This window comes from Hyperolius riggenbachi, chromosome 5, assembly GCF_040937935.1.
Source record: "Hyperolius riggenbachi isolate aHypRig1 chromosome 5, aHypRig1.pri, whole genome shotgun sequence".
NCBI classification, from domain to species: Eukaryota; Metazoa; Chordata; class Amphibia; order Anura; family Hyperoliidae; genus Hyperolius; species Hyperolius riggenbachi.
In genome coordinates, this window is record NC_090650.1 from 32,564,655 (window position 1) to 32,581,345 (window position 16,691).

The 16,691-nt window shown below is 46.9% G+C and overlaps 1 protein-coding gene across 3 annotated transcripts in view; it reads right to left on the bottom strand.

The window, feature by feature from the left end:
* The window catches only part of LOC137518095 (SCO-spondin-like), a 296,678-nt gene that overhangs the window by 37,076 nt on the left and 242,911 nt on the right, over positions 1-16,691 (bottom strand). For all 3 annotated transcript variants that reach the window (XM_068235412.1, XM_068235411.1, XM_068235413.1), the window contains 5 exons: positions 11,765-11,923; positions 8,473-8,603; positions 7,590-7,711; positions 2,134-2,180; positions 190-408 (listed from right to left, as the gene is read on the bottom strand). In XM_068235412.1, coding sequence (XP_068091513.1) covers positions 190-408; positions 2,134-2,180; positions 7,590-7,711; positions 8,473-8,603; positions 11,765-11,923 — 678 coding nt within the window. The remainder of the gene's footprint in view (positions 1-189; positions 409-2,133; positions 2,181-7,589; positions 7,712-8,472; positions 8,604-11,764; positions 11,924-16,691) is intronic.

Consider the following 16,691-nt stretch of genomic DNA (forward strand, 5'->3'; position numbering starts at 1 on the left):
CTGCTAAGGGGAGGGGTTTATGGCATCAGGGTTTTTGTGCCCATGGACTCTCAAAATGTAAATTCTGCTTTGGTTCAGTGTGATTGGGTGACAGGTGCACTGTAACAGTGGATGAAGGCAATACAGGTGACTTGTGGCAGCACCAGAATATACTGCAGGCTGATCCCCAAAAATATTTGGGGTACTCACCGTCGCAGACACCCTTATCGGGGCACGGTCTCTCCTGGCTCAGCTCCGCAGCACATGATGGCGAGTCACCAATCCAGGGGAAGCCAGTCTGGGCATTCAGACAGATCCGGTGTCGGTGTTGGACGGAGAAGAACGATGGCACTCCAGAGTCATTCTGAGGTGAGGGGAGGCAGGGGCTACAGGGGGACCAGTCAGACCACTCGCTGAGGAACGCTTCACCTGAACGGGACAAACAGAGGACATTGGCTGCGGATGATCTGCCACATGCCAGTGCTACTATCTATCCTGTCCCCTGTTAAACAGGACACAGGCCGGGACCATACCAGTGCACATATCTATCCTGTCCCCCATTATACAGGACCAGTGCTGCTCGGATACCATTTTTCACTATCTGTAAGAAATTCGGATCAGGATACCCCTCTATCTGATCCGGGTCGGATATCTGGATCAAAAATTTTCCAATCCGGGTCCGATATCCGACCCCAGTATCCGGGGTATCTGGCCGGATTCAGATATCTGAATAGAAAAACTGGAAGTGCCCTTTAAATTGCTTCAAAATTGGTTGTTAGGGTCAATGAGGCATGTATCATCATTATTTTGCAAAGGGGAACACTAATTGATGATCTGGGGACTTAAAATCCCCCCCCCCCCCAAAAAAAAAAAATGGCTGTCAACATCAGGCCTAGGTTCCAGACAGCGGTTGTGCAGCCCGCATTGTGTCCATAGTCCAAAATGCAAATTGCCATGTGCAAAGTGCTATGTGCAAAGTGCCACATGCAAATATGTGCAAAGTGCCACGTGCAAACACGTGCAAAGTGCCACGTGCATAGTGCCACGTGCAAACACGTGCATAGTGCCACGTGCAAAGTGCCATGTGCAAACACGTGCAAAGTGCCATGTGCAACTTGCAAGGTGCAAAGTGCCACGTGCAAGCACTTTGCACTTGGCACTTTGCACGTGGCACTTTGCACATGTTTGCACGTGGCACTTTGTACTTTGCACGTGGCACTTTGCACGTTTGCACGTGGCAGGCAGCAGCTGGCCTGGTGTGTGCACAGCACACACATAAACACATAGCAGCTGCAGCAGCACTGCAGCAAACACTCTAAATGGCACACTATGACATCAATCAAGCTAATGAACGATTTAACTATAGTGTAGTGATAGTAAAGGGGTTAATCACTGAACAGCTTATCACTGTGTACAGCCCTTGGCCCAGCAGCACACACTCTAACTGTCACACTATGAGACATAAATCAAGCTAATTAACGATTTAACTATAGAGTAGTGAAGTGGTTAATCAATGAACAGCTTTAGGTTTATAACTGTGTACAGCCCTTTGTAGGGCACCAGCACTGGAGCATGTCTCTCAGTGTGCATTCAGCAAGCCAGGACAATCTGTCTCATCATGGCAGCCCTCCTTATTATACAGGGGGGCTGGACAGTGTTCCTTTCTGTGATTGGGTGCCAGGGCTTAGGCTGGGAGGCCTCTGATTGGCTCAATGAGGTCAGGTGGTGCCGGCCAGTGTTTCCCTCTGTGATTGGTTGCTAGGGCTTCTGCTGGGAGCACTCTGATTGGCTCCAGGACGTCATCACCTTAGTTACAGTATTTCGGATCCGGATACCCGCAATATCCACGGATATCCGTGGTATGCGCCCAACTATCCGCAGATAGCTATCTGGATTTTGGCCCAGCTATCCGGAATCCGATCGGATAGCTGAAAAAGGTCGGATTATCCGGGTTACCCGGATATCCGGAATCCTGATGAGCAGCACTGTACAGGACTCAGGCCGGGACCATGCCAGTGCACATATCTATCCTGTCCTCCATGATACAGGACACAGGCCTGGACCCCAGGAGGAGAGCTGTACTCACACTAACACACTGGCCGGTCATCTCTTCCTCTCTGTGTTTTCAGGACCACTTACCTCCCCATAACTCACCTTTACAGTTACTTCTGTCACACTGCAGCTCCCCTCGCTGACACACACTGCAAAAACATAACAGGATTGGTTACCTTCAAGTCATGTGACAGTATTCGTCAATCACCAACAACAATAACCAACTTCACAAGGGGCGATACTGGGGTCCACAGATGGTCAGATGATTCCCATCTTATATCAGTTCAGAGCATCACCCAGATGTGGGCAGCACCACAGCTTATACACTGTCATTTCTAAATGATAATTAAAGGGTAACTCTGCCTAGAACTGATAATTCACTGTTTGGTGGGTGCTGCAGAGTTAAGTCATCTAACTGTTTCTTCTGTTAGGCATTGTCTAGAAGGATTTAAAGGAGGAAACCATGAAGGGTCATCGGTAGGGATGATCACAGGTATGCAAATTGTTCCGAGTTGATGCAAATGTATGCAGTTTGAAAATGGACCAGTCAGTTTCAACCCAGGTTTAAATTGATTGGTCCTTTTTCAAGCTGCATATATTTGCATACAAATTTGCATAATTTCAGAACACTTTGCATCTCATTGATCATCCCTAGTCATCGGATTGTGTACTCCATGGAAATTATATGTTACTTACACTTTTTATCCCATTAGCAGCTTCAATAGAATTATCCCATTTGAAATAAGTGCGCTGCTTTTGACCTCAGTCGGCAGAACTGGTTATGCTGTAATTATATCAGAATGCTTTGATGTCTCTCTACTAGCAGAAAATACAGAAACTAAAAGCAGAAGACCTCTATTATTGTCTCACACTGCCCCCTAGTGGCAAGTGGCCATAAATACACATTACAGTAGTACTAATTAGAAGCTAGGAAATCTAACAAAGAATAAAAAAAAAAAAGTGCTAAAATAAATTGGCCTGGAGTAATTGCAAGCCTCTAAATAAATTGGCTGCTAACGGGTTAAAGCTATTAAAAACTTCCAGCGATGTCATCCCTGTTTGAATCCCTAACCGCGGGAGGCTTCAGAAGTCTTTGGGAGCCCGTCGGTTTTGTCCTGCGTATACGTGAGGAGCAAGAGAGCGCGCTAGCGTAGGCACAGTACAGAGCCGCTCGTCTTCCAGAACACTCAGGCTCCTGAAGACTTCCGAAGCCTCCCTCGGCAGCACAGAGCAGTATTCATCCAATCAGTCGGATACTGCTACCGGGGGTGACAGCCCTGAAACAAGGGGACCGTGGGAGGAACAGGAAGGCTCTACAGGACCCAGAGTCTTCCCTCTCCATAGGTAAGTATCGGTTTGGTTTTTCAGTTCCCATTAGCTTTAACCACTTCACCACTGAGGGGTTTTACCCCTTGAGCACCAGAGCAATTTTCACCTTTCAGCGCTCCTTCCATTCATTCGTCTATAACTTTATTATTACTTATCGCAATGAAATGAACTATATCTTGATTTTTTTGCCACCAATTAGGCTTTCTTTAGGTGGGACATTATGCCAAGAATTATTTTATTCTAAATGTGTTTTAATGGGAAAATAGGAAAAAATGTGGGGAAAAAATTATTATTTTTCAGTTTTCGGCCATTATAGTTTTTAAATAATGCATGCTACTGTAATTAAAACCCATGAAATGTATTTGCCCATTCGTCCCAGTTATAAAACAGTTTAAATTATGTCCCTATCACAATGTTTGGCGCCAATATTTTATTTGGAAATAAAGGTGCATTTTTTTCAGTTTTGCATCCATCCCTAATTACAAGCCTGTAGTTTATAAAGTAACAGTGTTATACCCTCTTGACATAAATATTTAAAAATTTCAGTCGCTAAGGTAACTATTTATGTTTTTGTTTTTATAGTATTTTTTTTTTTTTAATTACAAAAATAAATAAATTGGGGAGTGTGGGAGGTAATGAGTTAATTTATTGTGTAAAACTAATGTATTTGTCCCTTGGTTTTATAAGGGTGGAAAAAAGGATGGAGAAATCCGTACCGCGGGTGGGGGGGGGGGGATACAGTGGTTAAACATGCTCACAATGTTCTTCACAAGTCATTTGCTGCACAGGTACTATACTTTTTTGTAGCCATCTGGCCGACTCATCTACCTGAATGAGTCAGGAGATAACCAGGGAGAGAGATATTATTAGCATTACAGCTGGAAGGACAATTCTAGTATCTTTAAAATGAACCCAAAGTGGAAATAAGCTTACAGTAGCAATAAAAAGTATGTGAGCCCTTTGGAATTCTATGGATATCTGCACAAATTGGCCATAAAATGTGATCTGATCTTCATCTAAAGGTGGCCACACACAATACAATAAACTGATCAGATTTTACAGCAATTCGATAAAAAAGATTGTATCTCTTGAAAAAATTGAAAGCTTTTTTTCATTCGACTGAAAAATCCTATCGGATTTCCCTTTTTTTCGATATAAATCAATCCGGAATGCCAGATATTTCTCTTCAATTTCTACTACACACCCTAGCAATTTTCTGAGAGTTTCCAATCATTTTTATCATAATTGGGGAAAAATTGAACATAGGTGTGTGGTACATTGGTCATATTTTTTAAATGTTACAATCAGTCAGAAAAATGTATTGCAATTCTTAAACTGAACAGATATTTTTAAAAAATGTATGGTGTGTGGCCACCTTAAGTCACAACAATAGACAATCACAATACCACACAAATAATTAAATGTTTCCAAGTTCATATTGAACACACCATGTAGACATTCACAGTGCAGGTGGAAAAGGTATGGGAACCTATATAGACTAATGACATCTCCAAGAGCTAATAGGAGTGAGGTGTTTGCCAGCTGGAGCCCAATCAATGAGATGATGGTTACAGCTACCTTGTCCTATAAAAAAAAAAACACACACCAGTTTTGGGTTTGCTATCCCAAGAAGCACTGCCTGATGTGAATGATGCCTCGCACAAAAGAGCTCTCAGACGACCTATGATTAAGAATTGTGGACTTGCATAAAGCTGGAAAGGGTTATAAAAGTGTAGCCAAAAGATTTGCAGTTCATCAGTTCACGGTTATACAAATTGTCTATAAATGGAGAAATTTCAGCACTGCTGCTTCTCTCCCTAGGAGTGGCCATCCTGTAAAGATGACTGCAAGAGCACAGCGCAGAAGGCTTAACGAGGTGAAGAAGAATCCTAGAGTGTCAGCTAAAGACTTAAAAAAGTCTCTGGCATATGCTTACATTCATGTTAGCGAATCTATGATATGTAAAACACTAATCAAGAATGGAGTTCATGGGAGGATATTACAGAGGAAGCCACTGCTGTCCAAAAAAACCCATTGCTGCACATTTAAAGTTTGCAAAAAAGCACCTGGATGTTCCACAGCAGTACTGGCAAAATATTTTGTGGAAAGATGAAACCAAAGTTGAGTTGTTTGGAAGAAACAAACAACACTATGTGTGGAGAAAACAAGGCACAACCCACCAATATCAAAACCTCATCCCAACTGTGAAGAATGGTGGTGGTGGCATTATGGTTTGGGGCTTGCTTTGCTGCGTCAGGGCCTGGACGGATTGCCATCATCAAAGGAAAAAGTGAATTCCCAAGTTTATCAAGACATTTTGCAGAATAACTTAAGGCCATGTGTCCACCAGCTGAAGCTCAGCAGAAGATGGGTGTTGCAACAGGACAAGTGGACAACGACCCAAAGCATAGAAGTAAATCAACAGCAGAATGGCTTAAACAGAAGAAAATTCGCCTTCTGGAGTGGGCTAGTCAATCGGGCTGAGTCCTGACCTCAGCCCGATTGAGATGCTGTGGCATGACCCCAAGAAAGTGATTTACACCAGACATCACGAGAATATTGCTGAACTGAAACAGTTCTGTAAAGAGTAAGGCCCTGTTCATATTATGTGCGTGTGGAAAACGTGCAGAACGCATTTAGTAAACGCACTGGAAAAACGCATGCGTTTGTATGCGTTTGTACGCGTTTTTGTAATGCGTTTGTATGCGTTTTTTCCTTATGCGTTTTTGATCATACCTGGAAGGAGGTGTATACCAAATGTTTTTTTTTTTTTTCTTGAAGGATGTCAGCTACACTTCCGACGAGAAACGCACCTCCGAATACGCATACAAAAACGCATGCCATGCGTTTTTAGTGCGCGCCCATTGACTTTCATTATAATGCGTTTCTGTGCGCGACGCACAGAAATGCATCCAACTATGCGTAGGCCCCGTTCACACTGCACGCGTTTGTGTCCGTTTTTAAGGTACGCGTTTTGTGTACGTTTTGCGAGGGCCAGAAAAATCAATGCAAAGGTATGGCCCTCGTTCACATATACGCGTGGCAAACGTATGCGTGGCAGAAACGCATAGTTGGATGCATTTCTGTGCGTCGCGCACAGAAACGCATTATAATGAAAGTCAATGGGCGCGCACTAAAAACGCATGGCATGCGTTTTTGTATGCGTATTCGGAGGTGCGTTTCTCGTCGGAAGTGTAGCTGACATCCTTCAAGAAAAAAAAAAAAAAACATTTGGTATACACCTCTTCCAGGTATGATCAAAAACGCATAAGGAAAAAACGCATACAAACGCATTACAAAAACGCGTACAAACGCATACAAACGCATGCGTTTTTCCAGTGCGTTTACTAAATGCGTTCTGCACGTTTTCCACACGCACATAATATGAACAGGGCCTAATGGTCAAAAATTACCGCCAATGACACAGGAGACCAGGATTTAAAGTTTGGCTTTTCATATTCAGTAAGCCAGTACCTATTCAGTAAGGATACCTTGGGCAAGACTCCCTAGCGCAGCTCTGGCACTTTGAGTCCGACAAGATAAAAGAGCTATACAAGTGTTGGAATATTTGTTATTATTACTTGTCACTTCAGGTACACTTTAAAGACAGTAGATGCCCCCATCATTGTTAGCATAGCAGGGGATGTGAATAAACCACAGTCTGATGGTCCATTTACATAAAGTTCTTGGTAAATGGGGGTTTTCGGTAGCAGAATTGCAGTTTTTCAGCAATAATTTGAAGAATATAAGCAAAGGGGAAAAAAACAGTATTCAAACATTATTTGCTATAAGTGAACAGGTACTTTTATTTAACTCACCCGTTAACGCCACATATAGGTGGGCCCTTTCCCTCTCTTTAGTTAGGCTCCCCCTCCTTATTTCTGCTGATGATATGCTAAGCCAGTGGTCCTCAAACTACGGCCCGTGGGCCGAATGTGGCCCCCTAAAGCACCGCATGACTGAATGGCTGCTGCTGGGAGTTCTCCTCCGGGCATAATTGGGGGGAGTAAATTCCTAGATTCAATGTAATGTTTTTCAACATAATTTTATGTATGTTCCGGCCCCTCAGCAGTCTGAAGTATGTTGACCCGGCCCTTGATTGAAAAACTTTGGGGATCCCTGTGCTAAGCTGTCTCATCAGCATGTCAGATGGGTACAAAGACGGTGACTCCTCAGTATGCCAGTAGTAACCTTCATGTCATGTGACAGTCATGTGACACCAGACGTACCATTCTCTGCAGCCCAGATGTAGAGTGCCGCCCGGGGCGAGGTACCCCACCCCTGCCTCGGAGACATATGGGCAGCCACACTCCGATGGACGGACGCATTCTCCGTCCTGTTCCAAAAGTCCCTGCAAGGAACACAATAAGATATCAAATCATTATAGAGAATAGCGTGACCGGAATTAGCAAAGACTTATGGGAAAGTTTCTGCTGAGCACATGGGGCCTGTGTATGAAAAACACAACAGACTTGGGGCCTTTTTCCACTTTCCGGCGATTTGGGATTTGATTCTGATCACAAATAGCACGGTACATTAAACTAATGGAAACTGCAGCAGCAATTTTCATTAGTGCGATCCGATTACGATGCAATTTTGGTCAAAACGCAATCGGCTTACTGCCACGTTTTGGATGTGATTGAGCTTTACTATACTGAGTTAAGTAGCTCAATCGCAATCGCATTTCATAGTGGAAAAGAGCCCTAAAGGTGTTCATTAACGGTACAATTTTTTTACTAAATGCAATCAATGCGATTTTTACAATCAAATTGTATAGAAAATTTGCTGTTTGTGAAGGCTATCAATAAGTAACAATTTTTGGTCGATTGCTAAATAGGATAAAATTGATCTGAAAGTTGGATTTTATGATCGAATTTGAAGAATCGTTCAGTAAATGTGAACAATCCATAATTGCCTTCTGATTAGTTACGATCGTTCAAATCCCATCGAAAGATCATCTTTAGTGAAACATTGTACCATTAATGGGCACCTTAGAGATATCTGAACATATAGAGTAGTCAAATGGCTGCTCTCTGGAATCTCCCATAATCCTCCAGGCATACTACACACACACCACCTCCTTCTCCATACTACACACACACCACAACTCACCGGAGGGCAGTAACAGCCAGGCTGGCAGGTGGAGGCATTACGGCAAATCTCCGGTGATAATTGGTAAGTACAGAGACTGTCACACGGGGATCCACACTGGCTAAATACAAATGGCGGATGACAGTTGGACTCTGAGATAGAAGACAGAACAATGACAGCATTAGAATGAGACCACACAGGAGGAATCATACAAGTATGGCATAGGGCACATCCTAGGGGCGTTACTACAGAGAGGCACCCCCTGCAGAGGATCACTGAGCTGCCAGGGGGCCCCAACTACCACTTAAAGAAAAACCGTAACCAAGAATTGAACTTCATTCTAATCAATAGCTGATACCCCCTTTAACATGAGAAATCTATTCTTTTTCACAAACGGATCATCAGGGGGGTCTGTATGGCTGATTGCGGTGAAACCCCTCCCACAGGAAACTGTGAGGACCATGGTCCTGGCAGTTTCCTGCCTGTGAACCTGGTTGCATTGTGGGAAATAACAGCTGTTTACCGCTGTTTCCAACAGCAAAAAAAAACAAGCAGCATCTCCTTCCAGTGACATCACCTGCCAGCAGTAAAAATGTCACCATGTGATAAACGTCAGAATGTAAATCGGGGAGAGGAAAGATTTTACAATGGGCAGACACTGTGACTCATTTCTACATAATTACTGTAATAATTCAGCACTTTTTTTTATTACATTATTTTCACTGGAGTTCCTCTTTAACTCCCTCCGATAAAGAGCTCTATCCTTCAGATTAGCTGTTTTAATGGCTACACTTGTTATGAGTGTGAAATGAAATGATGTCCACGCTTGTTTTAGCCCTTTTGCAAGCTAGGCCCCTGGACTGTGAGGGTCCCCACAGGGTAGACAAGAGAATGGATGTGAACTTTGGGGGCCATCAAAGTTTTGTTGGGGGCACCATGACTTGTAGTCACGCCCCTACTTCCTGTATCTCTTCTGCTGTGTGTGCAACATTCGTGTGGTTGCCAAAATGTTTGGCTATGACTGTATATGACTGCACCAACATGCTATATATGGATAATATATTACAGCACAAACACACTATATTTGCATATTATATCACTGCACCAATATGCCATAGAAAGTAGTAGGTGAACACTGCTACACCCCTCTCACCTCTATAACAGTGCTCAACCAGGTGAGCAAAGCCCAGACATACACATAGAGGAAGGTCCGCACTTGTCTAGAGATCCAATCCTTTATTTCTGAACATGTCCACATATTAAAATAGGCACAGGCATCATGTAGCTGACATGTTTCAGACTAGGAAATAAATATGGCAGCCTCCATATTCTTCTCGCTTCAGTTGTCTTTTAAGCATGCACGGATACAGGTGCAGCTGAACACCACAACTGCTGCACTAAGCTGCCTCCCTCATTAAGCCTCGGCCCACACTAAGCTGCCACCCACAGCTGCAAGTGCATTCCATGCATACTGTACATACTTCCTTCAGTAAGTATATAGGACTAGTAAGTGAAAGAAAGGCTTGGATCTTACTGCTGTCAGTCGATACTGTGTGATGTGATGTCACGGACCCCACAGAATCAGTGTGTCAAGTGTAATAAAAATTGTATATTACTGTTATTTTTGCAAGTAAGGGCTGTGAGGGACCAGCTTCAGATGGTAAGCATTTAGCAGGAACAGAGCAGCTCCAAGCAGGTTTGTATGCAAACATAAATCAAAGTTTATTTGCAGCAGGTTCACAAACAACAGTTTGCAGTTCAGTAATAACGTAAGTAATTCCACAAAACAAGGGTAAGGCCAACTCCGGCCGGGTGCTTACTTTCAGCGTTGAGTAACACACAAACGTTAGTCCCAAACACATGCAGTCCCCTGCAGCAGCTTCTCAGCAGAACCACTTCCTGGAAACAAATGAAAACCTTTTCTGTGCAAACTGACAGAACCTGCTGGACACACCCCCCTCTCACCTCTTCCTCTCCAGAGACTTGTTAGCTCTGTTGTTAACCCTCTGTGGGCTAGACAGGCAGCAGTCCACAAATACAATGTATAATATATCCCACCCAGGACCTGGCGACCAGATGCACCCACCCTGCTCTACATCTGGTCAGCTCCGGACCCTTCTCAAGGCTTCAACCCCTGTCACTCCTGACAGTCAGCAAAAGCCTATCCTCCGGAGCTGCTACAGGATGTAGCGCCTGAACCTGGGTGCAACATACCGTCCATCGCACACCACTTGTGACAAAGAGAGCGGCACTTTGCCAGCCACTTTGTCACAGGGCTTGTAATTTGTGATGAACGCAAAACTGAAAAAAAAAATACATTTTTATTTCCAAATAAAATATTGTTGCCATACATTGTACTAGGCACATAATTTAAACATTGTAATAACCGGGACAAATGGGCAAATAAAATGTATAGCTTTTATCCACAGTAGCACATTTTATTTTAGAACTATAATAGCCAATTTTGCTTCCCATTTTTTCTTATTATTCCTGTTAAAATGCATTTAGAATAAAATAATTCTTAGCAAAACGTTGCACCTAAAGAAACCCTAATTGGTGGTGAAAAAAACAAGATATAGATTATTTAATTGTGATAAGTAGTGATAAAGTTATTGGCAAATGAAAAGGAGGAGCGCTAAAATGTGAAAATTGCTCTGGTCTACAAAGGGAAAAACACCTTAGCGGTGAACTGGTTAAAAAGAAATAAAGATGACGGCCTCCATATACCTCTCACTTCAGTTGTTCTTTAGGTATGCACGTCGTACACACCTGTGGGTGGTGGCTTAGTGTGGGCAGGGCAGTGCAGTTTTGGGAGGTGACTTAGTGTGGGCGGTGCAGTTGTGGGTTATGATCTATTGTGGGCGGTGGCTTAATGAGCTTAATGAGGGGTTAACTGGTGTGTGTTAATTGAGCGCTGTACACACTATCTTTTCTCCTAAGAAAACAAAATATCCCATATATAGCTATCATACCACTGCACTGATATCCCATTTATGGATATACAGTAATATCACTGGACCAACATCTCATGTATACATATTATACAGTGGCTGGATAGTGTACTGCAGTGTCTGCAGCCATGGCCTGGGTCATATCATACTACAGCGGTGGCTTTAGAACAGCTAGTAACATGTGAAGTGAGAGGCATTTCTTTAAAAGTGACACAGACAGCAATGAAAACCAGCCAAAGGCTGAAATGCTTTCTCACCCTCTAAAACTTAAAGTTTTTAAATGTGGCTGGAATTAAATATTTCAGCTAAGGTATCACCTGAGATGACACAGAAAACATTACAAATGACAATTCGGGTCTTACCGGAGCAATCTGACAGGTCACATGTCCGAACGTCACGCCTCAGCTGGTCACATGTGTTACCCCCAATGTTTGGTCCCTGATGCTCTCTGTAGCGGTACTGGAAGGCGGAGTTACACGAACAATCTGACCAATCGCTCCACGGGCCCCAAATGCAGCTTCCTGCCAGACACAGAGAGAGAGCACAGAATACACAGGTGACTGCTCAGAACATGCGTGATCAGATACACAGCGTACAGGGTGAGTGCCTGGAAACTACCTGAAATGGGAGGCTGCCAGTAGTGACTTCCAGGGTCAGCTAAGCCTGCACATGAGGCATGCACTACAGTCACTACTAATCACCCACTATCTGCCATTATTCATCACCCACTGCCTGCCATTACTCATTCCCCACTGCCTGCCGCTACTCATTACCCACTGCCTGCCACTACTCATCACCAACTATCTGCCACTACTCACCATTGTCTACATGACACTACTCATTATCCACTGCATGTCACTACTCTTCACCCATTGCCTGCCACTACTCTTCACCCACTGCCTGCCACTACTCATCACCCACTGCCTGCCACTACTCATTACCCACTGCCTGCCACTACTCATCACCAACTATCTGCCACTACTCACCATTGTCTACATGACACTACTCATTATCCACTGCATGTCACTACTCTTCACCCATTGCCTGCCACTACTCATCACCCACTGCCTGCCACTACTCTTCACCCACTGCCTGCCACTACTCATCACCCACTGCCTGCCACTACTCATCACCTGCTACCTGCCACTACTCATTACCCACTGCCTGCCACTACTCATCACCTGCTACCTGCCACTACTCATCCCCCACTGCCTGCCGCTACTCATTGTCCACTGCCTGCCACTTCTCATCACCTGCTACCTGCCACTACTCATTACCCACTGCCTGCCACTACTCATCCCCCACTGCCTGCCGCTACTCATTGTCCACTGCCTGCCACTTCTCATCACCTGCTACCTGCCACTACTCATTACCCACTGCCTGCCACTACTCATCCCCCACTGCCTGCCGCTACTCATTGTCCACTGCCTGCCACTTCTCATCACCTGCTACCTGCCACTACTCATTACCCACTGCCTGCTACTACTCATCATCCACTGCCTGCCACTACTCATCCCCCCTGCCTACCGCTACTCATCCCCCGCTGCCTACCGCTACTCATCCCCAACTGCCTGTCGCTACTCATCACCTGCTACCTGCCACTACTCATCACCCACTGCCTGCCACTACTCATCACCTGCTACCTGCCACTACTCATCACCCACTGCCTGCCACTACTCATCACCTGCTACCTGCCACTACTCATTACCCACTGCCTGCCACTACTCATCACCTGCTACCTGCCACTACTCATTACCCACTGCCTGCCACTACTCATCCCCCACTGCCTGCCGCTACTCATTGTCCACTGCCTGCCACTTCTCATCACCTGCTACCTGCCACTACTCATTACCCACTGCCTGCCACTACTCATCCCCCACTGCCTGCCGCTACTCATTGTCCACTGCCTGCCACTTCTCATCACCTGCTACCTGCCACTACTCATTACCCACTGCCTGCTACTACTCATCATCCACTGCCTGCCACTACTCATCCCCCCTGCCTACCGCTACTCATCCCCCGCTGCCTACCGCTACTCATCCCCAACTGCCTGTCGCTACTCATCACCTGCTACCTGCCACTACTCATCACCCACTGCCTGCCACTACTCATCACCTGCTACCTGCCACTACTCATCACCCACTGCCTGCCACTACTCATCACCTGCTACCTGCCACTACTCATTACCCACTGCCTGCCACTACTCATCACCCACTGCCTGCCACTACTCATCACCTGCTACCTGCCACTACTCATTACCCGCTGCCTGCCACTACTCATCGCCCACTGCCTGCCGCTACTCTTCCCCTACTGCCTGCCGCTACTCATCGCCCACTGCCTGCTGCTACTCATCGCCCACTGCCTGCCACTACTCATCGCCCACTGCCTGCCACTACTCATCGCCCACTGCCTGCCACTACTCATCGCCCACTGCCTGCCACTACTCATCGCCCACTGCCTGCCACTACTCATCACCTACTGCCTGCCACTACTCATCGCCTGCTACCTGCCACAACTCATCACCTGCTACCTGCCACAACTCATCACCTGCTACCTGCCACTACTCATCGCCCACTGCCTGCCACTACTCAGTACCCACTGCTTGCCACTACTCATCGCCCATTGCCTGCCACTACTCAGTACCCACTGCTTGCCACTACTCATCGCCCATTGCCTGCCACTACTCATCACCTGCTACCTGCCACTACTCATTCCCCACTGCCTGCTGCTACTCATTACCCACTGCCTGCCAATACTCATCACCCACTGCCTGCCACAACTCATCACCCGCTACCTGCCACTACTCATTACCCACTGCCTGCTACTACTCGTCGCCCACTGCCTGCCACTACACATCGCTCACTGCCTGCCACTACACATCGCTCACTGCCTGCCACTACTCATCAACCACTGCCTGCCACAACTCATCACCCACTATCTACCACTACTCACCACTGTCTACATGACACTACTCATTATCCACTGCCTGCCACTACTCATCACCCACTGCATGTCACTACTCATCACCCACTGCCTGCCACTGGTCATCACCCACTGCCTGCCACTACTCTTCACCCACTGCCTGCCACTACTCATCACCCACTGCCTGCCACTACTCCTCACCCAATGCCTGCCACTATTCTTCACCCACTGCCTGCCACTTCTCATCAACCGCTCCCTGCCACTACTCATCAACCACTGTCTGTCACTACTTGTCACCCACTGCCTGCCACCACTTCTCACCCACTGCCTGCCACTACTCGTCAGTCACTGCCTGCCACTACTCATTACCCACTGCCTACCACTACTCATCACCCGCTGCCTGCCACTACTCATCACCTGCTACCTGCCACTACTCATTACCCACTGCCTGCCACTACTCATTACCCACTGCCTGCCACTACTCATTACCCACTGCCCGCCACTACTCATAACCTGCTACCTGCCACTACTCATTACCCACTGCCTGCCACTACTCATCACCCACTGCCTGCCACTACTCATCCCCCACTGCCTGCCGCTACTCATCGCCCACTGCTACCTGCCACTATTCATTACCCACTGCCTGCCACTACTCATTACCCACTGCCTGCCACTACTCATCACCTGCTACCTGCCACTACTCATTATCCACTGCCTGCCACTACTCATTACCCACTGCCTGCCACTACTCATCCCCCACTGCCTGCCACTACTCATTACCCACTGCCGGCCACTACTCATTACCCACTGCCTGTCACTACTCATTACGCACTGCCTGCCACTACTCATTACCCACTGCCTGCCACTACTCATTCCCCACTGCCTGCCACTACTCATTCCCCACTGCCTGCCACTACTCATTACCCACTGCCTGACACTACTCATTACCCACTGCCTGTTACTACTCATTACGCACTGCCTGCCACTACTCATTACCCACTGCCTGCCACTACTCATTGCCCACTGCCTGCCACTACTCATTGCCCACTGCCTGCCACTACTCATAACCTGCTACTTGCCACTACTCATCGCCCACTGCCTGCCACTACTCATCCCCCACTGCCTGCCGCTACTCATCGCCCACTGCCTGCCGCTACTCATTACCCACTGCCTGTTACTACTCATTACGCACTGCCTGCCACTACTCATTACCCACTGCCTGCCACTACTCATTGCCCACTGCCTGCCACTACTCATTGCCCACTGCCTGCCACTACTCATAACCTGCTACTTGCCACTACTCATCGCCCACTGCCTGCCACTACTCATCACCCACTGCCTGCCACTACTCATCCCCCACTGCCTGCCGCTACTCATCGCCCACTGCTACCTGCCACTATTCATTACCCACTGCCTGCCACTACTCATTGCCCACTGCCTGCCACTACTCATTGCCCACTGCCTGCCACTACTCATCCCCTCTGCCTGCCGCTACTCATCGCCCACTGCCTGCCACTACTCATCACCCACTGCCTGCCACTACTCATCCCCCACTGCCTGCCGCTACTCATCGCCCACTGCCTGCCACTACTCATCACCCACTACCTGTCACTACTCATCACCCACTGCCTGCCACTACTCATCGCCCACTGCCTGCCATTTCTCATCGCCCACTGCCTGCACCTACTCATCACCCACTACCTACCACTACTCATCACTCACTGCCTGCCACTACTCATCACCTGCTACCTGCCACTATTCATCACACACTGCCTGCCACTATTCATCACCCACTGCCTGCTACTACTCGTCGCCCACTGCCTGCCACTACACATCGCTTACTGCCTGCCACTACCTGCCAAAATTCATCACCCACTATCTGGCACTACTCACCACTGTCTACATGACACTACTCATTATCCACTGCCTGCCACTACTCATCACCCACTGCATGTCACTACTCATCACCCACTGCCTGCCACTGGTCATCACCCACTGCCTGCCACTACTCTTCACCCACTGCCTGCCACTACTCATCACCCACTGCCTGCCACTACTCCTCACCCAATGCCTGCCACTATTCTTCACCCACTGCCTGCCACTTCTCATCAACCGCTCCCTGCCACTACTCATCAACCACTGCCTGTCACTACTTGTCACCCACTGCCTGCCACCACTTCTCACCCACTGCCTGCCACTACTCATTCCCCACAGCCTGCCACTACTCATCAACCACTGCTTTATTCTACGGAAATTCCCTCTTTAAAATTCAATCCATGTGCGTGTCTGTGTGTGCATGTGGTGTGTGCATGTGTGTGCGTGTCTGTGTGTATGTGTGTGCATGTCTGTGTGTGCACGTGTGTGCAT